The sequence below is a fragment of the Palaemon carinicauda genome, chromosome 19, assembly GCF_036898095.1.
Source record: "Palaemon carinicauda isolate YSFRI2023 chromosome 19, ASM3689809v2, whole genome shotgun sequence".
Taxonomy (NCBI): Eukaryota; Metazoa; Arthropoda; class Malacostraca; order Decapoda; family Palaemonidae; genus Palaemon; species Palaemon carinicauda.
The window spans coordinates 39812105-39826461 of NC_090743.1; the positions used below are offsets into that span (position 1 = coordinate 39812105).

Below are 14357 nucleotides of genomic sequence, written 5' to 3' on the forward strand. Positions count from 1 at the left end.
ACTATGAAGCGTGAAGTGGGAGATGATGAGAGGAGAAATATTGGATTAAAAACTCAAGATAGAAATGACTGGTGAAATCTAACAGAGGCCCTTTGCGTAAATAGATGTAGAAGGATATATATATATATATATATATACATATATATATATATATATATTATATATATATATATATATATATATAATTTAGTGTGTGTGTTACTGTTCTTGGCATATTTTATTTTGATTGTATTACTTCTCTTGCAATTTTATTCATGTCCTTGTTTCCCTTCCGTACTAGACTATATTTTCCTGTTGGAGCCCTTAGGCTTAAAGCATCTTGCTTTTCCAACGAGAGAGAGAGAGAGAGAGAGAGAGAGAGAGAGAGAGAGAAGTAAGAACAGGATGCTATAAGCCCAGGGGCTCCAACAAAGAAAATAGCCCAGTGAGGAAAGGAAAAAAGGAAAAATAAAATATCTTAAGAACAGTAACAACAGTTTATCAACTATAAAAACTTTATCAAAACAAGAGGAAGCGAAATAAGATAGAATAGAATGCTCAAGCAAGAGAACTCTAACACAAGGAAGTGGAAGACCATGGTACAGAGGCTATGACACTATCCAAGACTAGAGAACAATGGTTTGATTTAGAAGTGTCCTCCTAGAAGAGCCGCTCACCATATCTAAAGTGTCTCTTCTACTCCTACCAAGAAGAAAATAACCACTGAACAAACACAGTGCATTAGTTAACCCTTCGGGTGAAGAAAAATTGTTTGCTAACCTCGTGTTGTTAGGTGCATGAGGATAGAGGAAAATATGTAAAGAATTATAATAGGCCAGACTATTCGGTGTATGTGTAGGCAAAGACAAAATTAATAGTAACCAGAGAGAAGGATCCAATGTAGCAATGTCTGGTCAGTCTAAGAACCCCACAACTCTCTAGCGGTATTAATTCATAATACGAAAACAAAGATAATAACAATTCATAAGTATAGCTGACAGTTTAATCTCTCACTCAGAAAAGCAATGAAGAAGAGAGATTTGTTTACATCAAACATACGTATAATAACCAAAATTTTCCTCATATAAATCTTACCCTGCACTCATCAGCATTAATTTTGTTAAACATAACAAGGCAGTCAATAGTGGAAGAATATCCTCTGTATTCTTACCTATAAAGTCAATATACTTCCCAAGAAAACGATCACTGAACATTTAGACAAACTAATGACTTCAACTGGCTCGTCTTCTAACTTCTTTGGTTGTTCCTCAAGAGTTGACGCCACCTTGTGACAACTGGGTCAAACTAGGTCTTATGACGTAATTTCAACATTCATAAACAAATTGGTTAATTTTTACGAATGGCACGTTGATATCAATGTGGTCAGTAAATTGAAATTGCAGAGCAAATCAAGAAATTATTGCAGTTTTTCATTTAGTCTATACGTAGGTTTACTAATCAATGTCTTCCTATATTTATAATGGGCAGGAAGGATAAGTAGTTTGGGATGGATGATGGTATAAGATATATATATTTAAGAAGTTTCAAAGAGAGGCGAAGGTATAAAACACAGACAAGCGGCAGTCAAGCAGTGACTTGTTTAGTCTCTTTCTGTGGCCACCCCATCTAGGAGACTTATTGTCTCGCATAGTTCACGTTTGGCATGACCTAAGATCTATATCTACCACACACATGCAAATAAGCGAAGAATTGCTGACGTTTGCAAACCTGAAAAAAAACGGCCATGAATATTGTTAGTAATTTCTGATAGCGTCTACATTATCTCGGCTTTCTTATGTCCGTGCCGATAAGCACGCGTCTCGTGTTCTATTGGCGACTCAAGGGCCATGTTCGAATGCTTCCACACCGGGTTCGTACTCTGTTCGATCACTATACTTAGTGTTCAAATGTTTTAATGAACATACTGAATTGTTGCATAGAGTGAGTTTATGTTCATATGCAGTAATGTATCAATGTTGAGTTTAAGTTAATTGTGGATTGTGTTAGAATGTTCTCACCAGCTTCGAGTTCGAATGCATTGTTTTTTACGTTCAGTGACTCAATGCGATTGGCGATCTAAGGCGTTTTAGTTGTTTTAACTTTCCTGCTACTTCTCAAAAGTTTTTTTGGAATGATGACGTGAAAAATATATTAACCACATGAATGTTTTTATGAATAAAATAGGGTAAACTCACCCGTCGATCATTAAATATATCAAATATTGATTAGCTTAGATGATGTAATAAGTTTCTGCAGTAACACATTTCAAGAGAGAGAGAGAGAGAGAGAGAGAGAGAGAGAGAGAGAGAGAGAGAGAGAGACGGGGATTAATACTATACATAATAAACTAACAGAAAAATTTAAAATGGATTAAGATTTAGTATGAACCTGTCTCTTTACGTAAGACGAGGGAGGCCTTTAGTGCGCTTGCGCAAAACAAGCAGCAACGTGCACTTAGGAATGTCGGTCTGTTCAACGGAAAATATCGACATCAATTTAATAAGTAATTCATTATTATATATCTAGAATATTATAAGAATATGTAATTTCAGTTCAAATATGTCTTATGAATGGAGAGGATTAATTAGGGCTATTAACAAAAAACCAGTTTAATCATGTCCGTCGTGTAGGCTATAGCTTGGTATGTATGTATGTATGTATGTATGTATGTATGTATGTGAACTATTCATCTTTATTTTTCTTGATATATCCGATTGGATTCACAATAATAATAATAATAATAATAAAGTATGTACAGTATATAGTAATTTGAATGTAAAATGAAAGCTGGCCTTATACAGAAAATCCTAAATGATATAAATTTTTTATAAAATTGTCATGAATCTTGAACGTTGGCCAAACTAGAATGAAAGAATAACTTTCTATAGTCAAGAACTTGCAACAATACTCTGGTGTTAACTGAGAATGCAATATTGATAATACAAAACCAATCTGGAACTTCCCACCTCCCTTTGCTTTTCCAGGATCTCAGAAGGAACTTACTTTCAATAGGTGTATGTCATTTGGCATCTTGCCTTCCTATGTGGTTTAGTAAGGTCTTATTATTTTGTCTTGTTTTGTTAATTCCAAATTCTTTAACCTTCTGATAAAAAAATTCTACAACTTACTATACTTTCAACCTTCAACTTACTTTACAGTTACGCCCCGCCCACTACATGTCAGCTTCCTCTCCATGACGATTCTGATTGGTCATCCTTCGAAAGAGGAATGACGTCCGAATGACGTCACGATATGAATAGCTATAATCCTGTGCTGAGTATCATTACGTTGCAGTAACACGTATCATTATAATGCATTGTAACGGGTTACACATTATCATATGCACGCAGGCTGTTACCTCACTTGTTTTACTTGTAGGATCAAAAGGAAACAAGCCCTAATATTGAGTGATTTATTGTGTTCGTGAGAGACGGTACACAGACAGGAAAAATGAAGAATCGTCCAGGTTTGCCGAAAGTGACAGAAGGAAAAATATTATAAGACTATATAAATCATATTTGTACCTAAAACTTGATTTTTATAGCATCTGGTGACTATAACTTTAAATGAAATGGTAACAATATTTTGAAGTAGTTTTCGAAATGAAAAGACCATTCTAATAATTGCAAGATCTTAACTGCTCATAAAAAAAACTATAAACACTTTTCGTTGCACGAAATTCATAATTGAATTCTCTTATCTTTCAAAAGGACATCCTGAACGTTTCTTATATTTCTGTGCTTACATATATCAAAACTATTTTACTGTAATAAAAAAAAAGTTAAAATACATATATATTTTGATAAGCTGATTTTACCTAGTATAGAACTTATACAAAAAAGTCTAAATAATCAAGAAAAAATATATCAGAAAATAAGAATTAATACATTTTCTGCTAAAAATTATATCAGAAAACAAGAACCAATACATTGTCTCTTCTATTTCAAATTCTTATGTTATGAACAATCTAAGATGATCGTACAAGATAAAATGATAAAAGACTAAGTTGTGTCTATGCTAAAATGAGTAAGAAGTCAAGCCATTTGACATTAAATATCACACATCTTTCAAAACGATATACATCGTATTAAACATCAATGGTATATATTATATTGCAGAAGGCCCCACTGAGTTAGGGAAAATTTAAGTTATTTGAGATCATGCATTATGCAAAGTACATCTAATTTCAAAACAAATTGAAAACATGAAGGACAGCACATGACATCAATCGAATGTTGGGATGTTCTGAGATAAATCTTTTGCGTTGCATAAGCAAAGTGCATATCACATTCAAACGAAAACTCACACAACCTCGCGAGCTCAGAGCAGCTGAGATCAAAAGATCGAAATCTCAAAGAAGAAGAAAGTCTTGGAAGAATATAAGTCTTATTTTCATCTTGACGTTGTCAATTCCACTGGGAAGGACTCGTCACAGCTTTCAAAAGGAAAAAAGTAAGTGCTAAAAAAGTCTATTAGCAATCACAGTTCGGTGTAAATAGATTTTACAATTAATTTCATTTATAAATCCTACGACGAAATCTGATTTTATTTTGATACAGAAGCTCATCTTAATGTTCGTTTCCATCCACAAAAGGCATCATCTGTTGGGTAAACTGGATGATAATGAAAAAAAAAAAATAAGGAAGATGTTGTTAGGCCGAGTTGACATGGGTCTAAAAACACCAGTGCGAGGAAGTTCTTGTTTAGCCCACCGGAGTAAGTACAGAAAATATGCTCTTTTTACACACGAGTGATGTAAATTCTTAGTATATTACCCTCCCACTCTCAGAGTGGAAGTTAAGTCTATTGCTTTCTATTTTTATTGCATCTATTCATCTATTCGTTATCTCCCTGATGGTGCGCGATGACTTCCACCTTGAGCCTCTCTGCGAGAGCCTTCCTCACCTGTAGCTTTTTGGAGTCTAGGTCTATCTCGGGCAAGAACTGGAAATCAAAACGTCCAATTAATGTCAAGTTGGGGAAAAATCAGTAAATTGTATACCGCAGTAATGAATGATAATTCATAAGCAAGGAAATATTCAATCTATTGTAAAGATAGTTCAATGGAAGTGACGTTAGTGTTGTGATATTTATATTTGATCTAGTATACAGACTAGGTCTATTTGAATTATATAAACAAATCAAATAACTTGGTAAAGGAAATTTCACATTGAAAACATATTGAGAATAAAAAAAATAGAGTTATTAGAGAAACGTGCGATTTGTTATAGGAAATGGTATCATCATTCTGGTGATAAAAACTCAGGCAAATAAAATATGATTTAATACTTACACTGGACGACGCAGTCGAGTAGACCTATATTTACCTGAATAAAGAAATTCTTTTGACCTGAAATAAACCGCTCGTTTCGTTTTATCGCGAAAAGAGCCTTTGTCTTTTAATGTATTTATCATAACGCAATCTTTGTAACCTATGAAAAAGCGTAAATGATATTTGGGCCATGATCAGTATTTGCTGTGATCTTTTATCCAACGATTCATATAATGTTCTAATCTTATACGGTTCTATTTTCTTGTTAATGGGCAGCCTGTATGTTCAGATATAACTTTTTATCATTATTATAACTTGCTAAGCTACAACCCTAGTCGTTAAAGCAGGAGTTTGTAAACCCAGGGGCCACAACGGGGTAAATAGCCCAGTGAAGAAAGTAAATAAGGAAGCAGAAAGAATAGTATTCCTAAGAAAACTTTACAAAGATAATGGGATACCATGGTACACAGGCTATGGCACTACCCAAGAATAGGGAACAATGGTTTGATTTTGGAATATCCTTCACCTAGAGGAGTTGATTACCAACAGATTTTGTAGATTTGAGAACAAAGCCCTCAGAAGAATATTGTGAGTTAAGTGGCAGGACAGGATTAGAAATGAAACTATAAGAGAGATTACTCGAGTGCCATATGTAGATGAGACCATGTTGAGGGGTAGATGGAGATGGTTTGGGCATGCTCTTCGCACTCTCCAAGAGAGATTAGTTTCACCAAACATTCTACTGGGATCCACGAGGCACTATAGTGCTCTCAAACGAAAGTGGCAGTCGAATGACAGTTCTTCTTAATATTTCGTATAGATTTCAAATAATTTCGTACCTTCACGACCTCTCGGTAAGGATACAAGAAAACAATTTGCCCAGCTTGACATTTGCGTATTAACTGATTTAGCGAGTCGGACTAATCCTGTTCTTCTCTGAGAATGGATGACCTCTAAATCTTAATCTTTTGATTCTTTATGGGTTTTTTTTTTCTACCTACAGAGTTTTTCAGTACACTGGAATTTTTTGTAATCCTTTTAAACACATACACACAAACACACATATATACATATACTGTATATGTATATATATATATATATATATATACACACACACACACATATATATATATATATATATATGTAAATATATACATTTATATATATATATATATATATGTAAATATATACATTTATATATATATATATATATATACACACATATACATATATATATACATATACATATATATATGTGATAAATTTTGCACATTTTTACGTGTTTTTCATATTCAAATAAGCCATATATATTTTTGATACATTAATGTCTGGATTCTCTTAACGACCTCGGGATCAGAGCCCCAGGCGAAATCACACAAAGACAAGAGCTTGGCTCCGGCCGGGAATCGAACCCTGGTCGGCAAGCTTGTACAGACAGTGACTAACCCACTTGATCTTTCTTCGTGGCCAAGTGGGTTAGTCACTGTCTGTACAAGCTTGCCGACCAGGGTTCGATTCCCGGCCGGAGCCAAGCTCTTGTCTTTGTGTGATTTCGCCTGGGGCTCTGATCCCGAGGTCGTTAAGAGAATCCAGACATTAATGTATCAAAAATATATATGGCTTATTTGAATATATATATGTATATATATATATATATTTATATATATATACATATATATATATATATATATATAATGCCGTATATCATATTCACTCAGATAAAGATGTAAAATTAATAAAGACACGTGCGCCTTATTTTTAAATGCATTAGAGACTTTTAATCTACTCCAATTTCTTTTCCATTGGCCACCTGGGAAAAATAGCCGAAAAGGGAACTAAATCCGAGATAATGACCGACGGAACTGCCCTACCTTTAAGACCTTAATCCATCCTCTGCTTTAGGGCTTCTCCAGATAAAATGACCGAAATATTTAAGATTCGATGCGAAAAAATTAGCTCTCAGCTGCCACTTTCGTTTGGGAGCACTATAGAAGAGTTGGAAGGCCCAGGCCTGCATGGCCGAGGACTATGAAGCGTGATGTAGAAGATGACGAATGGAGAAGTATCGATTTAAAAGCTCAAGATTAAGACGACAGGCGAAATCTAACTGAGGCTCTTTACGTCAATAAGCGTAGGAGGAGATGATGATGATGATGATGATATAGTCTGCAGTCATCAATAATACTTCGTCGGAATTTCTCTACATACATCATAACACTTCAATTAGTATATAGATTTTATTGATAAAAAGTATATCAACTGTTTAGTGCGTGTTTTTTTATCATAAAGTCACAAATAAGAATATTTAATTAATAAACTATTCAGAATGAAAAAGGTCAACTAATTATGTGTTATCCTTTACTTATCTTCGACTTTGGAACGTCATAAAACCTTAAAACGTTTCCTGGAGATGTAAGTTATAGGTTTATTGTGCTCTGTATTACAGACGACAAGACCCAATCAGATTTCTTGCTTATGTGTCAACTTTATTCTGATTGGGTTACACATCCTAATGGAGACGTATGATGATGTATTGATGACGTCACGGACACGAGGGTTATGATTGGACGGAAATTGTTATCTGTCACGCAAGGATTGCATCATTATTCTTACGATTATATGATAAGTTTGTTATTTGTGAATACTGGAAAAAATAATAAAATTAACTTTTATTAAAATCTAACCAAACAGTTAATAGTTTGTCATAAATAAACTAAAATTAGGATTTTTTTTTTTTTTTTTTTTTTTTTGATAGATGAGTCTATTCTGAAAGCATTTCCTGGTGTTCTGTGCTTTCATCATCAGGAAAAATTAAAAATGCTTTCAAACAGAAAATAATCTGTACCTTGATAAAGTATGACCTATTTATAGGTTATTGAAATGACCAATTGATAAAGGTTATCCGTTTATTTTATGGATACTTTCTCAAGGGTTGTAATAATATCTAATCGTATCGATATTTTTAAACAACTGCTTTTTCAATATATCGTAAATTGCAGTTTCTTAGACATATTGGCCTTACAAGTGGAATAATATGAACGCTTAGAGAGAGAGAGAGAGAGAGAGAGAGAGAGAGAGAGAGAGAGAGAGATTGTAACCTCTCTAGCGTTATGTCATTTTACGCCGATGTTCTAACCGTACAATACACAAGTGTTCAACGAGTAATGCTATATTTTTATGTCAAACACACACATACACATTCCCACACACTTACACCAACACATTCACGCACACGCATCTACACATGTGGTTTATATATTTACTTTCGTCACTGAGCTATTTTTTTCATTGTTGAAGCCCTTGGGCTTATAGCATCCTGCTTTTCAAACTAGGGTTGTAGCTTAGCTAATGATAATGATAATAATAATAATAATAATAATAATTTACTTTTACGCTAAACACGCTCGTACACATAACCACACTTACACACACACACACACACACACACACACACACGAAAGGAAAACATCTGCGCGCGCATGATATAGTGGCCGAACCCAGTTTTACGCGAGTATCCACTGATAGCCTATTGATACATCTGTGATAAAGACTGATTTTGGACAAGCCCAACTCCTCTCTTATCATATGATGAGATCTACATTTTTATTAATGCAGATGGGGTCAAATTTCTTAGTTTCTCTATTTTGATACCTGAGTTACTTCGAAATAATTTTTTTTTCTTATTTTTCTTTGTTTTTTATTCTTTTTTGTTTATATTGTTGGAGAAGATCCATTTAGTATTTGACGAGTAATAATAATAATAATAATAATAATAATAATAATAATAATAATAATAATAATAATAATAATAATAATAATGCTGAGTGTAGAGTTCCCTTTTTAATAAAAAAATAACGATAGGAACAAATAATGCAAACCATGCATTTATGCATGCAATGAGAGAGAGAGAGAGAGAGAGAGAGAGAGAGAGAGAGAGAGGTCATACGACATAACTGAAAGTGAAGAGAAAGAGAGACAGAGAATTGAAACAGCTCACCTGACATATCAAAAACTGGAGAGAGAGAGAGAGAGAGAGAGAGAGAGAGAGAGAGAGAGAGCTCATAGGACATATCTGAAAGTGAAGAGAGAGACATAATCAAAACAGCTCACCTGACATAAACAGAGAGAGAAGAGAGAGAGAGAGAGAGAGAGAGAGAGAGAGCTCATCAGGCATAACTGAAACTGTGAAGAGAAAGAGACAGAATTGAAACAGCTCAACTGACATCAAAAACTGGAAAGAGGAGAGAGAGAGAGAGAGAGAGAGAGAGAGAGAGAGAGAGAGAGAGAGATAACTGAAACTGTGAAGAGAAAGAGACAGATAATTGAAACAGCTCACCTGACATATCAAGATCGAGAGAGAGAGAGAGAGAGAGAGAGAGAGAGAGAGAGAGGTCATAGGACATAACTGAAAGTGAAGAGAAAGAGAGCCAAGAGAGACCGGGAATTAAGACAGCTCACCTGACATAAAAACGAGAGAGAGAGAGAGAGAGAGAGAGAGAGAGAGAGAGAGAGAGAGAGAGAGATAAAAACACTTATGACGTAATAAAACTCCTGGCATCCAAGCAGGTAGGCATCCGAGCAGGCAGAGAAAGAGAGAAGCAGGCATTCCTTAGCTAGAGTCACAAATTAAACCCCTCTTACCTTCTGAATGGAAACGAACACAGACTCATTTAACAATGGCGACAATTACTGGAAATTTTCTCAATATTTTACTGTTCCCCGATCACTTCAGCTTTGAGTCTCTCGGCCAGGGCCTTTCTCACCTGCAGAGTGTGGGGGTCGATGGTGGAGCCAGCCAAAACCTGAGGGAGACAAGGATTCAAGGATTCGTTAAGTGGCCATAGAGTTCAAAAGATGCAGGAGACAAGGATTCGTTAAGTGGCCATAGAGTTCAAAAGCTGCAGGAGACAAGGATTCGTTAAGTTGCCATAGAGTTCAAAACCTACGGGAGACAAGGATTCGTTAAGTGGCTATAGAGTTCAAAACCTGCGGGAGACAAGGATTCAAGGATTTATTAAGTGGCCATAGAGTTCAAACCTTGCGGGAAACAAGGATTTAAGGATTCATTAAGTGGCCATAGAGTTCAAAACCTGAGGGAGACCAGTATTTAAGGATTCATTAAGTGGCATAGAGTTCAAAAGGTGCCGGAGACAAGGCTTCGTTATGTGGCCATAGAATTCAAAAGTTGCCGGAGACAAGGATTCGTTAAGTGGCCATAGAGTTCAAAATCTCCAGGAGATAAGGATTCGTTAAGTGGCCATAGAGTTCAAAACCTCAAGGATTCGTTAAGTGGCTATAGAGTTCAAAAGCTGCGGGAGACAAGGATTCGTTAAGTGGCCATAGAGTTCAAAAGCTGCAGGAGACAAGGATTCGTTAAGTGGCCATAGAGTTCCAAAGCTGCAGGAGACAAGGATTCGTTAAGTGGCCATAGAGTTCAAAAGATGCAGGAGACAAGGATTCGTTAAGTGGCCATAGAGTTCAAAAGCTGCAGGAGACAAGGATTCGTTAAGTTGCCATAGAGTTCAAAACCTACGGGAGACAAGGATTCGTTAAGTGGCTATAGAGTTCAAAACCTGCGGGAGACAAGGATTCAAGGATTTATTAAGTGGCCATAGAGTTCAAACCTTGCGGGAAACAAGGATTTAAGGATTCATTAAGTGGCCATAGAGTTCAAAACCTGAGGGAGACCAGTATTTAAGGATTCATTAAGTGGCATAGAGTTCAAAAGGTGCCGGAGACAAGGATTCGTTATGTGGCCATAGAATTCAAAAGCTGCCGGAGACAAGGATTCATTAAGTGGCCATAGAGTTCAAAATCTCCAGGAGATAAGGATTCGTTAAGTGGCCATAGAGTTCAAAACCTCATGGAGACAAGGATTCGTTAAGTTGCCATAGAGTTCAAAACCTACGGGAGACAAGGATTCGTTAAGTGGCTATAGAGTTCAAAACCTGCGGGAGACAAGGATTCAAGGATTTATTAAGTGGCCATAGAGTTCAAACCTTGCGGGAAACAAGGATTTAAGGATTCATTAAGTGGCCATAGAGTTCAAAACCTGAGGGAGACCAGTATTTAAGGATTCATTAAGTGGCATAGAGTTCAAAAGGTGCCGGAGAAAAGGATTCGTTATGTGGCCATAGAATTCAAAAGTTGCCGGAGACAAGGATTCGTTAAGTGGCCATAGAGTTCAAAATCTCCAGGAGATAAGGATTCGTTAAGTGGCCATAGAGTTCAAAACCTCAAGGATTCGTTAAGTGGCTATAGAGTTCAAAAGCTGCGGGAGACAAGGATTCGTTAAGTGGCCATAGAGTTCAAAAGCTGCAGGAGACAAGGATTCGTTAAGTGGCCATAGAGTTCAAAAGATGCAGGAGACAAGGATTCGTTAAGTGGCCATAGAGTTCAAAAGCTGCAGGAGACAAGGATTCGTTAAGTGGCTATAGAGTTCAAAAGCTGCACGACACAAGGGATTCGTTAAGTGGTCATAGAGTTCAAAAACTGCGGGAGACAAGGATTCGTTAAGTGGCCATAGAATTCAAAACCTGCGGGAGACAAGGATTCAAGGATTTATTAAGTGGCCATAGAGTTCAAACCTTGCGGGAAACAAGGATTTAAGGATTCATTAAGTGGCCATAGAGTTCAAAACCTGAGGGAGACCAGTATTTAAGGATTCATTAAGTGGCATAGAGTTCAAAAGGTGCCGGAGACAAGGATTCGTTATGTGGCCATAGAATTCAAAAGCTGCCGGAGACAAGGATTCGTTAAGTGGCCATAGAGTTCAAAATCTCCAGGAGATAAGGATTCGTTAAGTGGCCATAGAGTTCAAAACCTCATGGAGACAAGGATTCGTTAATTGCCCATAGAGTTCAAATACTGGGCAGAAAAGGATTCATAAAGTGGCAATTGGCTCTAAAACCTGCGGGAGATAAGGATCGTTGAGTGGCTTTAGAGTTCAAAAGCTCCGGGAGAAAAGGATTCATTAAGTGGCCATAGAGTTCAAATACTGAGGGAGACAAGGATTCGTTAAGTGGCTAAAGAGTTCAAATACTGAGGGAGACAAGGATTCGTTAAGTGGCCATAGAGTTCAAATACTGAGGGAGACAAGGATTTGTTAAGTGGCCATAGAGTTCAAATACTGAGGGAGACAAGGATTCGTTAAGTGGCCATAGAGTTCAAATACTGAGGGAGACAAGGATTCGTTAAGTGGCCATAGAGTTCAAATACTGAGGGAGACAAGGATTCGTTAAGTGGCCATAGAGTTCAAATATTTATTGATGGAGACAAGGATTCGTTAAGTGGCCATAGAGTTCAAATACTGAGGGAGACAAGGGTTCGTTAAGTGGCTATAGAGTTCAAATACTGAAGGAGACAAGGATTCGTTAAGTGGCTATAGAGTTCAAATATTTATTGATGGAGACAAGGATTCGTTAAGTGGCCATAGAGTTCAAATACTGAGGGAGACAAGGATTCGTTAAGTGGCTATAGAGTTCAAATACTGAAGGAGACAAGGATTCGTTAAGTGGCCATAGAGTTCAAATATTTATTGATGGAGACAAGGATTCGTTAAGTGGCCATAGAGTTCAAATACTGAGGGAGACAAGGATTCGTTAAGTGGCTATAGAGTTCAAATACTGAAGGAGACAAGGATTCGTTAAGTGGCTATAGAGTTCAAATACTGAGGGAGACAAGGATTCGTTAAGTGGCCATAGAGTTCAAATACTGAGGGAGACAAGGATTCGTTAAGTGGCTATAGAGTTCAAATACTGAAGGAGACAAGGATTCGTTAAGTGGCTATAGAGTTCAAATACTGAAGGAGACAAGGATTCGTTAAGTGGCTATAGAGTTCAAATACTGAAGGAGACAAGGATTCGTTAAGTGGCTATAGAGTTCAAATACTGAAGGAGACAAGGATTCGTTAAGTGGCTATAGAGTTCAAATACTGAAGGAGACAAGGATTCGTTAAGTGGCTATAGAGTTCAAATACTGAAGGAGACAAGGATTCGTTAAGTGGCTATAGAGTTCAAATACTGAGGGAGACAAGGATTCGTTAAGTGGCCATAGAGTTCAAATACTGAGGGAGACAAGGATTCGTTAAGTGGCTATAGAGTTCAAATACTGAAGGAGACAAGGATTCGTTAAGTGGTTATAGAGTTCAAATACTGAAGGAGACAAGGATTCGTTAAGTGGCTATAGAGTTCAAATACTGAAGGAGACAAGGATTCGTTAAGTGGCTATAGAGTTCAAATACTGAGGGAGACAAGGATTCGTTAAGTGGCTATAGAGTTCAAATACTGAAGGAGACAAGGATTCGTTAAGTGGCTATAGAGTTCAAATACTGAAGGAGACAAGGATTCGTTAAGTGGCTATAGAGTTCAAATACTGAGGGAGACAAGGATTCGTTAAGTGGCCATAGAGTTCAAATACTGAGGGAGACAAGGATTCGTTAAGTGACTATAGAGTTTAAATACTGAGGGAGCCAAGGATTCGTTAAGTGGCCATAGAGTTCAAATACTGAGGGAGACAAGGATTCGTTAAGTGGCCATAGAGTTCAAATACTGAGGGAGACAAGGATTCGTTAAGTGGCCATAGAGTTCAAATACTGAGGGAGACAAGGATTCGTTAAGTGGCCATAGAGTTCAAATACGGAGGGAGCCAAGGATTCGTTAAGTGACTATAGAGTCAAATACTGAGGGAGCCAAGAATTCGTTAAGTGGCTATGGAGTTTAAATACTGAGGGAGACAAGGATTCGTTAAGTAGCCATTAACTCTAAAACCTGGGGGAGACAAGGATTCATTAAGTGGCTATAGAGTTCGGTTAATTCCTTGTCAGCCCTTTGTGGTTTTCACGTTAGTATCATCTGAAATTTGGTTATTATGTTACCTGTTTGGCTCTAAATGTAGTCTAAACAAATAAAAGTGTTGATTCTTTCAGTACGTCAACAGTTTGGAAAATATACAAATTGATTAAATTCAAAAGTGTTTTTTGAGAAGTTCAGTTCTATAATTTAAACATAATTAATGTGACGAGTTTTAGCAAGCTTGCATATATATATATACAGTATATATATACATATATATATATATATATATATATATATATATATATATATAT

General features: G+C 36.5%; 1 protein-coding gene across 2 annotated transcripts in view; it reads right to left on the reverse strand.

Moving 5' to 3' along the window:
- Positions 1-3377: 3377 nt before the first annotated feature.
- The window catches only part of LOC137658596 (cilia- and flagella-associated protein 36), a 76974-nt gene continuing 65994 nt past the window's right edge, over positions 3378-14357 (reverse strand). Inside the window, exons 6-7 of one of the 2 annotated variants that reach the window (XR_011047382.1) lie at positions 9893-10053; positions 3378-4923 (exon numbers count right to left, since the gene is read on the reverse strand). Coding sequence is in view for 1 of the 2 variants with exons in the window: in XM_068393518.1 (XP_068249619.1) it covers positions 4816-4923; positions 10015-10053 (147 nt within the window). In the remaining variant the exon portion in view is untranslated. The remainder of the gene's footprint in view (positions 4924-9892; positions 10054-14357) is intronic. The other variant, XM_068393518.1, reaches the window with a different exon arrangement.